Here is a 13,432-nt window from a genome sequence, read left to right on the forward strand (position 1 = left end):
CTTTTGCCCATTAGTAAAAGACTTAAGAATTTGACAAAAGAGGATAACCAAATAGCTAATGGGCATGTAACAAAGTGCTCAAAGTCATTAGTCATCAGAGAAAGGTAAATTAAAAGCACGAGATAATAATATACCCACCGGAGTGGCTAAAATCAAAAAGACTGACAATACCTACTGTTGACAAGAATGCAAATCAACTGACGTTCTTAACATTGCTGGTGAGTGTAAATTTCTATAACCACTTAGGAAAGGAAAACTGGCAGTTTCCACTAAATTTAGCTAAATACACACCTACCCAGTGATCCAGCATTTATATTCTTTGGTATACTCCAGACAAATCATATATCCACCAAAAGACATGTACAGGAGTGTTCATGGCTGCTTTGTTCTTAATACCTAGAAATTGGAAATAACCCAAATGTCTGCCCGCAGACAATTGGATTGTCTGGATAAGTACATTGTGTTATAGTCCATTCACATGATGGTATAGTACACACCAATAAAAAGGATGAATCACTGATATGCACATCAATAGGAGTGAATCTCATAGGCATAACAGTAAAGGAAAAAAGTCATACACAAAGGCTTCATTTTTTATGATTCAATTTATATAAGGTTCAAGGACAGGCAAAATGAATCTGTGGTGATGGAAATGAGAATAGTGGATACCTCTGAGCAGGGATGGGATTTGACCAGAAAGGGACAAGGGGACCTTCTGGTTGTTGAAATGCTTAACTTCTTGATCTAGATGTTAACCATGAAGTAAAAATCCATCACATTATATACTTTGTGTAAAAATTAATCAAATTACGTACTTGGCAGCTGTATTTTACAACTTTATTAAAAATAGTAGTAATTACATAGTCTCCACCTTAAAGAACTTAAAATCTGTTGGGGAGTAAAATTGGGGAAGGGGTAGCTCCTTTGCTAAACATGAGATTTAATTGTATTTTATGAATAGTTAAATTTCTAGTTTTTATATTTAGGATTAGGATTATTTACAGCAGTTGTTTTGTTGGTAAAGGGCTAAGAAGAAGCAGCCAGTTTTGTATTGCATAACCAATTTATAGTGAATCTCAACATCACAGAGGTTAAAATTCTAAAAAACTGCCACCATAATGGGCTTTTGTCCAGTTCTTAAAAAGATTTGAGACACTGTTTGGTAATGACCATTATTGACAGAGGTATTTTAGTCCATTTTTTTAATTAGACCAGTCTGCTTGCCTTTTTTGTATTTAAGATCCTTTGAAGAGTTGGTGGTATTTTGGGGATACTTTGACTCTTTACAAGTCAGTCTTTATAAGAGTCCTCCTATTTACATCATAAGGCTAATCTCACACACTCTATTCCCACAAATAATGGGGTTATAGAGGGACTCGGGCTATTTAAATAGGGAGTCATACATGAAGTCTGGAGTTTGAAACTGGTACTATTCCTTCTTACTTATTTATATCATTTCTGAGATTCCTGGATCATTTCTATTGATCTAAGCACTGGTTTTGCACCTGTGGAAACACTGTGGAATGCCATCCTCTGATAAACATTTTGAGATAAAATAGCAGTAATATAAAACAACAGGCATTTAAAAAATTCCAAGCAGAATTTAAAATATTGTACCTTTGAAGCTAACAATCACAGCTAAATGCTTTAGTGTAAATGTCTGACCCTGTTTTATATGGCTTTTCTACAAAAAGCCTCATCAAATCTGGAATAAGAAAGCCTCATTCTTCTCCATCAAGGTTTAAAATGTATGGTTGTCACTTTCTCTAGATAACCTCTAATTATAGCAGATAGATTTGAAGTGTAAAATAGCTTTGTCTAATGGACGCTGTCACTCATTGCATTCTGGTTTCCCCCAAGACAGGATGTGTGTTGTTCAGATACAGAATGGAGAGTCCGAAAGATGTCAAGTAAAACACTAATTTCTGTCTTCCTCAAACATCAAATATTCATGTTAAAAATTGTTCTATCGCATAATCAGAAATGAATTTGTGTGAATTTGTGACACTAGCTAATTATAGGGTTTTAAATTTATAGAAATGAAATAATTTATCTTTTATATGATAAAAATTATTTTTGAAGAAACCAAAAAATCTGTTATCTTTCATTTATACCAAGATTCTAAGTATAAACATTTTAATTCAGAAAGGAAGGATCAAGATTCTTTATAAAGCATCTAAACTATTTTCAAACTTTCATGTATAACTGGTTTTAAAGTGAGTAAAGACTTTCATTACAGGAGGTTTTAGTTTAATTTAGAATTTTAAAGTGACAAATGCTTGGCTGAAAAAAAATGAGCAAAGGTTCTTCCACATGTAAATTGCAAGGGGAAAAGAAAAAGAGGAGAAATCTGTAGGTTAAAACTTAAAACACAAATCAACCATAATATATAAATCTTATTTAGGTCCTAATTTAGACCAAAAACACTTTAAAAAGGAAAAGAAAATTGGAAATTTCAGAACTGGATATTTGATGGTATTAAAAAACAATTTTTAGACTTGATAATTATATTTTTTAGAAGTTTTTCTCTTTGGGGTGCCTGGGTGACTCAGCAGGCTAAGTGTCCAACTCTTGAACTCAGGGATGTGAGTTCAGGCACCACATTATTTAAAAATAAATAAATAAACAAAATAAAAGCTTTTCATCTTTTAGTGATGCTTACTGATGTATGGCTAAAATAAGTTTGCTATTTGCTTCAGAATTATATAGGGAGAGTGGGGGTATAGAAGCAATAATAGGGACGCCTGGGTGGCTCAGTTGTTTAAGCGACTGCCTTCAGCTCAGATCATGATCCTGGAGTCCCAGGATCGAGTCCCATATCGGGCTCCCTGCTTGGCAGGGAGTCTGCTTCTCCCTCTGACCCCCTCCCACTTCTCATGCTCATTCTCTCTCTCCATTCTCTCTCTCAAATAAATAAATAAAATCTTTAAAAAAAAAAAAAGCTTTTCGTCTTTTAGTGATGCTTACTGATGTATGGCTGAAATAAGTTTGCTATTTGCTTCAGAATTATATAGGGAGAGTGGGAGTATAGAAGCAATAATAATTGCATATGTAGATTACTAAGACTGGGTATTGATTACATGAGCATTCTTGATACTGTTCTATCTACTTTTATATGTTTGAAATTTTCCATAATAAAAGTTTTTTCTTAAAAAAAAAAACTTAGCTAAAGATAGAAAATTTGAACTTGTACCACAATTCATTTCCTGTTAAAAATTTCTTCCATGTTCTTTCACCCTCAGGTTTCTTATTAGTTAGGTAGGTTCAGATTCTTACGTGTGATATCATAGATGGAACTAACAGAATAGCTGGACAGCTGGTAGGGGAAGTAGGCCTATTTGTTATGTTTCAAAGGCAGAACTGACTTTGTTAGTATGCTGCTTTTATAAAGGACTTGAATTTCAGATGCCTTAAAGTCTTTCCACCCTGGTGACTTCTTTTTTGGTACTTGGAATAAAATCCAAAATGCTTAACAAAAACTTAAAGAGATTTTTATGTGATATATCCCCTGCCTTCCTCTTCTGTTTTATCCCAATCTGTTTTCCTCCCACCCTCTATGTTCCATAAGCACTGGCATTTGTTTCTAGAATTTGCCTGGTTCCTTCTTGCTTCAGTGCCTTTACAGTACCTACTCATTGCCTGGCCAACTCCTATTCACCCTTCAACTCTTAGTGTTACTTCAGGGAAACTTTTTTTTTTTTAATTTTACTTATTTATTTATTTGAGAGAGAGAGAGAGAATGAGAGACAGAGAACATGAGAGGAGAGAGGTCAGCGGAAGAAGGAGACTCCCTGCTGATCAGGGAGCCTAACGTGGGACTCAGTCCCAGGACTCCAGGATCATGACCTGAGCCGAAGGCAGTTGCTTAACCAACTGAGCCACCCAGGCGCCCTTCAGGGAAACTTTTGTCCCCATTCCTCTTGACTTTTTCCCTTCAAATAATATATATCATAATTATATAGTTGTATAACTGCTTATTTCTTTAATGCCTTCCTCACTACTAGTCATGAGAGCAGGGATGGTATCACTTTTGTTTATCAGTATAACCAAAGAGCCTACCATGGTGCTTGCCAGGTAGAATGTACTTGGTAAACATTTTTTGAACAGAGGAGTAGAGGAATGAATGATAGATGTGTCTCTTCGTGCTCTTAGAGCAACACTGATTGTTAAAAATAATGGCGTTTCAAAACACTTGCCATGCAGCAATCTGGTGGCATGTGGTAGAACCCAGTTGGCCCTGTCATTTTAGTTTAGATAGAATTGTCTTTTACATAGTAGTTTTACAAACCCACCTTAGTGTTTAAGACTGTTACTTGACTGACAAATTTAGTTCATCTCAGTGGGCAATTGTAACTAAGCCTTACATCATTAAAAAGTTAATAGTATTTACTTGCATTTATGTCATATTTTGCTTCCTTTTTAGTTCTCTAAATTTGACTTTTTTTTTTTTTTCCCTTTTCTCAGGTACTCTCTGCCCTTGACATACTCCAACCTCCACACATTGACTATTTTGAAGAAATGTATCCTAACCAGGGAATGTGAAAGAAGGGGACAATATTAATTTATTCTTCTAGCACCTTTGGGGGTTCATGCTTTAAGGTGTATAAAATCTCATCTTTGCAGAGGTGGTTGAGTACCTGGAACCAGGTAATTTTGAAATCTGACAGAGCAGTATTATCAATGTATCCTGAATTGTGATACCATAAAACCGGACTTTGGAGCACATATTTTACTTAATCTCCACACAGCCTATGAGATAGGCTATTACCATCCCCATTTTGCAGATGAAGCCAGTGCTATGTTGTATGGAACTCAAGAAAGTACTCTTGTTGCTATACAACAACTGCCTATCAGTTAAGAGGATAATGCTGCCCTTTTTTTCTACCACTTGGGGTAAGATGAAAATTAAAGAGATAATGTAAGTCAAATCCCAAGTTCTTTGGAGTAATGGTGATGATGCTGGTAATAGTCATTACTTAAGTAAGTTTTTTTCAGATGCCAGGCACAATTCTAAGTTATTTACACATACAAGTTTATTTATTCTCTATAACAACCATCTGGGAGAGAGACTTTGACTGTTCCCATATTATAGAAGAGGAAATTGAGGCACAAAAGATAAAAAAGACTTGACTAAGATCACAGACCTAGTAAATATTAAGATTGAGGTTCAATTCCAAATGGTCTGACTCTGTGGTCCTTATTTCAACTCCTACATGATTCTCTCAGGATAGAGGCTTTACCATTATATTACTACTGTTAATATGTAAAAATAGTATGTAAGGTATCATGGATAATAACAAACTCTAAAATAATGCCTAGTATTAACTCCTGGGACTGTGCATGAAAATAAAAAATTGGGACATAGGTTAGTCCTAGGAAAAGCATCACAATTTACCATTCTGTATTTAACAGGGTAAAACTTGAAGTGAAAGACAGGGAGTCCTAAATCTTTAAATTCAGTGAGCTCAGGACACTAGTTTATTGACCCAAGGCTTGTTATTAACACTAGACCTATGACTTAAGAGTGGAAACAAATATGAAAGCAAGATAGTTTTTCAGACTTAACAGTGAGATTAAAAATCTCATTCTTACACAGGTGGTAGGTAATTCTATACTAGACAATTATCTTTGATAATTTCTTTAGTAACTGGGAACAATTAAGAGCTTCCCTAAGGGAAGGAGAATAGCTAAGCTGACTGGGGAATTGGGAAACGTTGTAAAGTGATAGAATTATCGCTGATCGACACTGCTGCAATATTGTGATCTGATAAACCTAGAGCTCTTGAATGCTGTAATCCTTGGTCTTTTATGACCATAAACCCATAAGTCTTTTATGGAATTAGTAAAGGCTTAACTCAGTGGACTTGGGGTGCACCAACCTTACACTTTCAAAGGAGGGACTGGGTCTTGATCAGCTTCTGGATAACAAGAGTGTCTTTGTATACCTGCGATCTTGGGCCTGGTCAGATGCTTCTTGACATATGCTTATTTAAAGAATTTAGAAATGTAAAGAATTGAGAAAGTTCTTTTCTCCTCAACTGTAGATCAGAAGTAACAAGTGAGGAGAAAGAAAGGAGAAATTCATAGGCTTCCTGAAAATTACCAAGGTAGGGAACTCATGGAAGTGGAGCCATACTTGTGTCATTCATCCAAAGTAACTTCCTACACCTGGCCAGGAGTCACTTTTATCCTTTTAGCTGGCTGGAAAGCATTAGAATTAGAAGCATTCCTATGAATGTGTAATGCTATTTCTACCTGTTTGGAAATGACGTTGCTGACAGCAAACCTTGAAATTAGAAGAAATCTTCTTTATTAAATACGAATTTTATTGTATTGTAGGTTGTGTCAGGGGTCCCCAAAATTACCCTCAGATTCCGTGATTTGCTGAAAGAACTCATAAGATCCAGGAAAGGTATTCTAACCATGGCTACAGTTTATTACAGCAAAAAGATACAGATTAAGTCAGCAAAGGGAAGTGGTGCATAAGGCAGAGTCCATCAGAAACCAGGTACAAAGTTCCAATTTGGTCTCCCCATAGAATTGCACAGATCTTGCTTAATTTTCCCAGCAACAGTGTATGACAACACAGATAAATGTTGTCAACTGGGGAGGCTCACCTGAGCCTTAGTGTCCAGGGTTTTTATCAGAGGTCAGTCAGGTAGGCATAGAGCACCCACAGGGCTAACCTTAGCTACTCAGTCTCCAGCCCTCCTCCTCTTCCACACCCAGAGGTTAAACTAATACAGCTGGCCCAAGGCCCCAGGCAAACAAAAACAGGTGTCACCATAAATCATACTGTTAGCATAAACTGTCTGATGTGACCAAAGCCCCAGGTATACTAAGACACTCTTATGAGGCAGGACATTGCAAGGGCTCAAAGGTTATTTCCCAGGAGTTGGTCCTGAGCCAGTCCTAAAGATTTTTGGAATATGTAGGGTTTGGGTAGCCTAGATCTGCTAAGTTAACCCTTGATTGCACCTAGGCCATCTGTGAGGAAAGAATGTTTTCGAATAATAAATTGTGAATATGTTTATATTTAATAAGTGCCAGATATATTTAGATTCTCTTCAGTGAGCACTTAGCTAATTTATAATATCATTTTCTGTTCTTTAGTTCAAGCGTGAATTGTTTATATCAGGCATTAATTCTGTATACTTGGGTTTGTCATTCCTTTAAAAACTTTGTGTGCTTCTGTAAGCTAGGAGTTCTCAGTCACTTATTAGTGACCATAATTGGAGTCTGGGAGATCCTTGATTGATTATTATTTCAAATACTTGCAGAGCAGAGGGAAAGTTAACATAGTTATAGTTTAAAACCGTGAGTGGCATAGATAGTATAGTACCTGTTGGTGGCTTATTTCAGCCCATTTCGTTAGTTAGCATAATGTTTCTGTGCAATTCCTCTCTTCAGAATTGTTCATGAATGTTGAATTAAGTCCTTGCCATAAGTTTTTGTGGAACCATCTGGTAGACCATTTACTTAAATGTTTTACTTTCTTATTTAATTTTTTTACCTTCAGGTTAAAAAATGGACACCTATTGTAATTAGTTAGCCACAAAAGAGCTTCAAACCTAAGCCTCAAATATTCTTGTTTTCTGTTGTATAATTTTTAGCTATATATAGAATAATGCATAGGAAAAAAAGGTGTTTTCTACTGGTGATGCTATTTGGAAAACACTGAATCCTTTCAGCATAAAAAGGATTTGTTCCTATAGCTGCCCCAGGATTATAAAGACTTTGTAGGAAGGCAATTATTCATCTGTGTTAGCAGCTCCCTCTGTAGTATCTCAAGAACATGGCATACACATTACACACGGTTTTAGACAGTGGCTTTTTTTTTTTTTAAATTAGAGGATTGTTGTGTCTTTGCAGATTTTAGAATGGATAATATTTTGAGTTTTAAATGTATGATCATGGAATTGTGCTTTGAAGAAACTCTTGAGGTCTGTTTGAGGCTCTGTCATTTTAGGTAAGTTCTAAGTATGTTGCTATTCTAATGGATGTTCTACTATTTAGTTAGTTGATAAAGGAATCAGTTCATAGAGTCAAAAGTATGTATTTATCATATTATTTAAGTCATTAAAAGGAAATAAATAATCTTAACCTTCTATTATACATACAGTACCATTTATTGCACTTTTTTCTAAGATTAAAAAATTGTGCTGTTATATTGCATGTGTAACTATTACTACAGAAACATTTTAAGATCTCTTTACACTGATTTTAAGATTTTATTGATTTATTTGATAGACAGAGATTACAAGTAGTCAGAGAGGCAGGGAGAGAGGAGGAAGCAGGCTCCCTGCTGAGCAGAGAGCCCAATGCCGGACTCGATCCCAGGACTCCAAGATCATGACCTGAGCTGAAGGCAGAGGCTTTAACCCACTGAGCCACCCAGGTGCCCCTCTCTTTACATTGATTTTAATGGTTAATATCATTTTAGAAAATCTGAGTCTATGAACATTTTGATGTAATCAGATGTACAGTAAGAGTATGATCATATAGTATGCAGTTAATCATACATTTTCCCCTGAAACTTCAATAAAATGATTGCAACAGTGCCCACCATCAGTGGCTTGAGTTTTCTTTAGATAGCTCCTTAAGCAACTTGTAGAAAGATGATGTCCAGATTTTAACTGTTGACAAATCTGCCTACAGGGTCCAGCAGATTTAGCAGGAGTCCAATATGAAAGGAGCAATAAATTCTCCCATGTTCTCTTTATCTTGTAGCTTTTCTGTTTTCATATTTTTTAAATCTAATGTATCACCCTGCAAAATATGTTCCTTAATAATTAAGAAAGATTATTTTTTAACTGAGCTTTTAGCTGTTAAAGGATTACGTTATTCATTTTGCACTTTGACTTTCTGTTTGGAAAACTGTGTGAAAATACTTCAGCGCTAAATGAAAATACTTTGAGCCTACTGAAATTTAACCCAAGAAAAACCAGTTGTAATTATTTGATTGAAAATCGTTTATCATGCTTTAGTGAGAATCCTGAATTCTGTACATAAACATGCCTTTTCCCAGAAAGTACTGGATGCCTGCTGGATTAGAAATAAAAATTTGGCCTGCCTTGGGAAAAGTTTACTTTTACTTTGAAATATAATGAAACATGCTCTTAATGTTTTATGGAGAAGAATATGGGTAGAACAGGTTATTTGTACTAGAAGCAACTACTGCTAAAACTATGGAAGTGAGAAGTCTAATGGGGGAATCATGTGTCCCTGTTTATCAGGACTCCTGGATTTTACCTAATGTCCTGTATAATTATTAATAAGTTCCTCCTTTTACTTTCAGAAGTGTTTCTATAATAGGTTTGTTCTGTGCAGGCATTGTTTAAATGGGAATGTCTTGTCATAAAGGCAGCAAGGGAACCTCCATCCCCATTTTGACCAGTTAGAGTCCTTGATGAGCAATAATGTAGTTTTGGGCTCCTCAAACGCAGTCGTTTTAAGTTTAACTAATAGTATTTGTATAGTATATTTTATAGCTGCATTTTGTAATTTAAAGAATACACAATACATGATTCCTTGGTGCTGTGAAACAGCTCTGTAGGGATGCCTGGGTGGCTGAGACGGTTAATGTCTGCCTTTAGCTCGGGTCATGATCCCAGGGTTCTGGAATCTGAGTCCCGCATCAGGCTCCTTGCTCAGTGGGGAACCTGCATCTCCCTCTGCCTCTCTCTCTCTCTCTGACAAATGAATAAATGAAATCTTTCCAAAAAAAGAAAACAAAGAAAGAGCTCTGTAAACCTCAGGGAATCTTAGAAGTCTTTGAATTGCTAAGAACAAACAAAATGAAGTAGGTGTATACATACATAAGTGCACTCATACTCTCAATCAAACCGTACCAGCAAGAACCAGAAATCTACATCTGAGGAGCTTTGAAGATTCCCATATTGTTAGAATTTCTTCCATCATATATATGTATATATACATACACACATATATATATATATATATATATATACACATATATACACATACACACATATATATGGTAGAAGTTCTAAAAGAATATGGGCAAATGGTGTGGAGCTTTAAAAGGAGAGATTGCTTCAGGCAGAAAAAAAAACAGTCTAAGACTTCATGAAGAAAATGACATTTCAGCTGATTGTTGAAAGATGAGAAGGATTTGGACAGGTAGCCTTGAGGAAAATGGATATTCAAGATGGAGAGATTAAGTATCAGGATCATCTTTTAGGGAATGGCAAGTCGTCCATTTGGCTAGAATTTAGCATGCATGGATAATGAGAAATTAAGCTAGTTGGGGCAAATCATGGAGGGCCTTGAATGTTAAACTAAAAACATTCATCTTTATTCAGTAGGCATTTGAAGGCGCAGTGAAAGGTACTTGTGATGAGGAATGACAGAATCAGAAGTGTCCTTTATAAACTTAACAGTTTCTCTTTGGGCTAATGAGGAAGTTCTAAAATTAGTGACAGTTACACAACATTGTGAATGTACATAATGCCACTGAATTGTACATGTAAAAATGGTTAAAATGGTTAATTTCTTGTTATGTGTAGAGGCCACTTTTAGACAACAGACTTGAGCAATGGAAACTTGATCAAGGTTAAAGGGCCCACAACGACCACCTGGCTGAATACTGACAGGCCCATCAGGTAACCCACCTCAAAATATCCATTGGCCCAAACTGAGGAATGGGCTACTTACAACCAGGCACAATTACCAAAAAAGGGAAAATTCCATGCATCCCCATACCTCCTCACCTTCCCACTTTAAATAGAACCCCTACTCACTGCCACCTTGCAGACAGTCTCTTGTTTGCTCTCCACCCCACCACTACCTTGCAATGTATTCAATAAACTTATATCTCCCTTGTTCTGCCTCAGGTGAATCTTTTCATTGCCTGCACCACTGGCTTCCCCCTGATCATTGTCCCACATCTGGGGGGCTGCATCTGATGGAGAGGGACTCCCCATTATGTATATTTTACCACAATTAAAAAAGAAAAAAAACTTAAAAAGGACGTAGCTCTTAGGGCTGAGAGGCAGCAACTGTGGTGCAGACCCAGGATTCTTGGCAATTCATTGGGACCTCTTCAGCCATGTACTCAACAGCCTGGGCTTTGATGTTGATGGCTGGTTGGGTATTCACAGAGGCAGAACAAGGAAATGAAAAAAATGGGGAGGGGCCTCCCTAGATCATCACAGAAGGCTGGCTACATCGATAGAGAAGCACTTAATATCAGAAGAGGAGTTGGTGTACCCTGAGAAAGGAGAGATGAGTTCCAAAGACAGATGTTGGGGTGATAGCAAGCAACAGGTTTAGAAGGAGTAGTAGTGTGGTTAGAATATGGAGACTGTGCTCAAAGAAAGGAATTTGTAGTTAGAACAAGTTGTAGTCGTTTCGAGATAGAAAGTAGAGTCATGCTTTAAGGTAGACAAAGTAGAATAGTAACAAAAGTCCTTAGAGGTCAGACAGTTGAGAAATTGAGGGATAGAGATTCTCTACCCTGGTTGTTCATTAAAATCATCTAAGGAGCTTTTGAAAAAAAATTCAAATGGGGGTGCCTGGGTGCCTCAGTTAAGCTCTGCCTTCGGCTTGGGTCATGATGGGTCATAAAATCTTTAAAAAAAAAAAAATTCAAATGCTCGAACCCTATATTCTGAGTTTGGTCCGAGGTATCAGTAAGTATTTTTGAAAAGTTCTCCCAGTGATCTGAATGTGCCCTCGGAGTTAGGATCCACTAGACTAAAGTCACCAGAATAATTATCAGCACGAATGTTGAAGTTAACAGTGACCACCTAAGGGACTTTTAAGTAGCAAATGTGAACCAGCTGTTTGTGTCATCTAGCTAAGATCTGGATTACTGTGAAGACTGCTAGAAAAGACAAGGATAAGAGACTATTAGTCTCTTTACTTTCTGGTATTTTTTTTTCTTTTATTCTTTCTTTTGTTTTTTTAAGGAGAGGTCTTTGAGCGTTAGCAGTGGGACCAACCACAGCCTAGAAAAGGAGGGGAAATGGAAACAGCTTACTCTGTTTCCACTTGTTAGCTCTTTACATGAAGACTGCTCCTCAGAATGGTGTCGATGCTCTTCATGTATTCATCGTAAATGCTTTTTGATGACCAAATTAACTGTGATTGATCTACCAGTGTTTAAAAACTTGAGGATGTAGGGGCGCCTGGGTGGCTCAGTGGGTTAAAGCCTCTGCCTTCGGCTCAGGTCATGATCCCAGGGTCCTGGGATCGAGCCCCACATTGGGCTCTCTGCTCAGCAGGGAGCCTGCTTCCTCCTCTCTCTCTGCCTGCTTCTCTGCCTACTTGTGATCTCTGTCTGTCAAATAAATAAATAAAATCTTTTAAAAAAAAGAATATTAAAAAAACTTGAGGATCTAATTCATCTTATGTTTAAGCTTTAGGAAAGTTAGAATCTATTTTCTATTTCAGGAAGAAAGTTCCAACTGTATTTTCATTCTGACACAAGAGTGGAAAGGATTTAAAATGAAGTAGCAGAAGTTTAAGGCTATGTGTGTTTTTGACTTGGAGCCTTGAACTAATCACCTCAAATCTCTGCTTCATTCATTCTTTGACTTTTTAAACATGAATAAAAGTGGTAATTACTTTGTGTCCCATTCCATTCATTTAGCGGATTTTCCAGAGTGAGCATGAACTAAGAATCAAGATTGTGCTGTTCCCTCAGGTAATTTCAGCTCCCATAGGCTTCCCTAGTGAGAGAATGTCCCCAAACTAAGCATGATGCTGTTGAGAGAGATAGTTTATATAGTATGACCCCTTAACAAGAGCCAGCTGTTTCTGTGGGGTTCAAAGAAAACAGCATTCTGCTTCAACGCCAGAGAACACAATACTGTTGAATTTAATGTGAATTTGACATATTTGTTTCCAACATGGTATCTTCCCAGATGACTTGTGATACTCAAAGTTCATTTTATGCGTAACTTTAGAACTTTATCTTCAGGATAGAAGTACCAGCAGGTAGTGAAGTATAATGGGCATTGTTGTTATCCTTAAGGGGTTCATGGTTCAATTGTGGATGATTCATGATTTTCAAATAATTATAATACTAGAGTAATTTTCTTAAGCAGAAAAAACTGCTCTGCCCTTCTCTCATTCCTAAAAAGAGTTTGGAAGACTTACCTAGGACTTAAAGTTTTCATAGAATAAAATATTTCCTCTGGTCCTTCCTTATAGGAGCCATACAAGATCAATGACCTATTAGTAGGATAAATTATATTTTCAGTATTTCCAGCTGCATTTTTATTTTCCCACAAAGTTTTAGGCAGTATCTGATTTTGTGTTTGTGGGTCCATGCGACTTTCTGCATAGCTGTTCTAATTAAGTGGTGTGGAACAGTGCTAATAGGTTGCACATCTGAGTGTATATTAGATCATTCATTACACAAATGTTAGAAAGTGGGCACTCTGAACAAATGAAAAAGGCAGAA

At 36.7% G+C, this 13,432-nt stretch overlaps 1 protein-coding gene across 1 annotated transcript in view; it reads left to right on the forward strand.

Annotated features, from left to right (window-relative positions):
• The window catches only part of NLK (nemo like kinase), a 168,524-nt gene that overhangs the window by 100,471 nt on the left and 54,621 nt on the right, over nt 1-13,432 (forward strand). The window contains exon 3 of the mRNA XM_045985973.1: nt 4,465-4,520. Coding sequence (XP_045841929.1) covers nt 4,465-4,520 — 56 coding nt within the window. The remainder of the gene's footprint in view (nt 1-4,464; nt 4,521-13,432) is intronic.

Source organism: Meles meles, chromosome 18 (assembly GCF_922984935.1).
Source record: "Meles meles chromosome 18, mMelMel3.1 paternal haplotype, whole genome shotgun sequence".
In the NCBI taxonomy this organism is placed as follows: Eukaryota; Metazoa; Chordata; class Mammalia; order Carnivora; family Mustelidae; genus Meles; species Meles meles.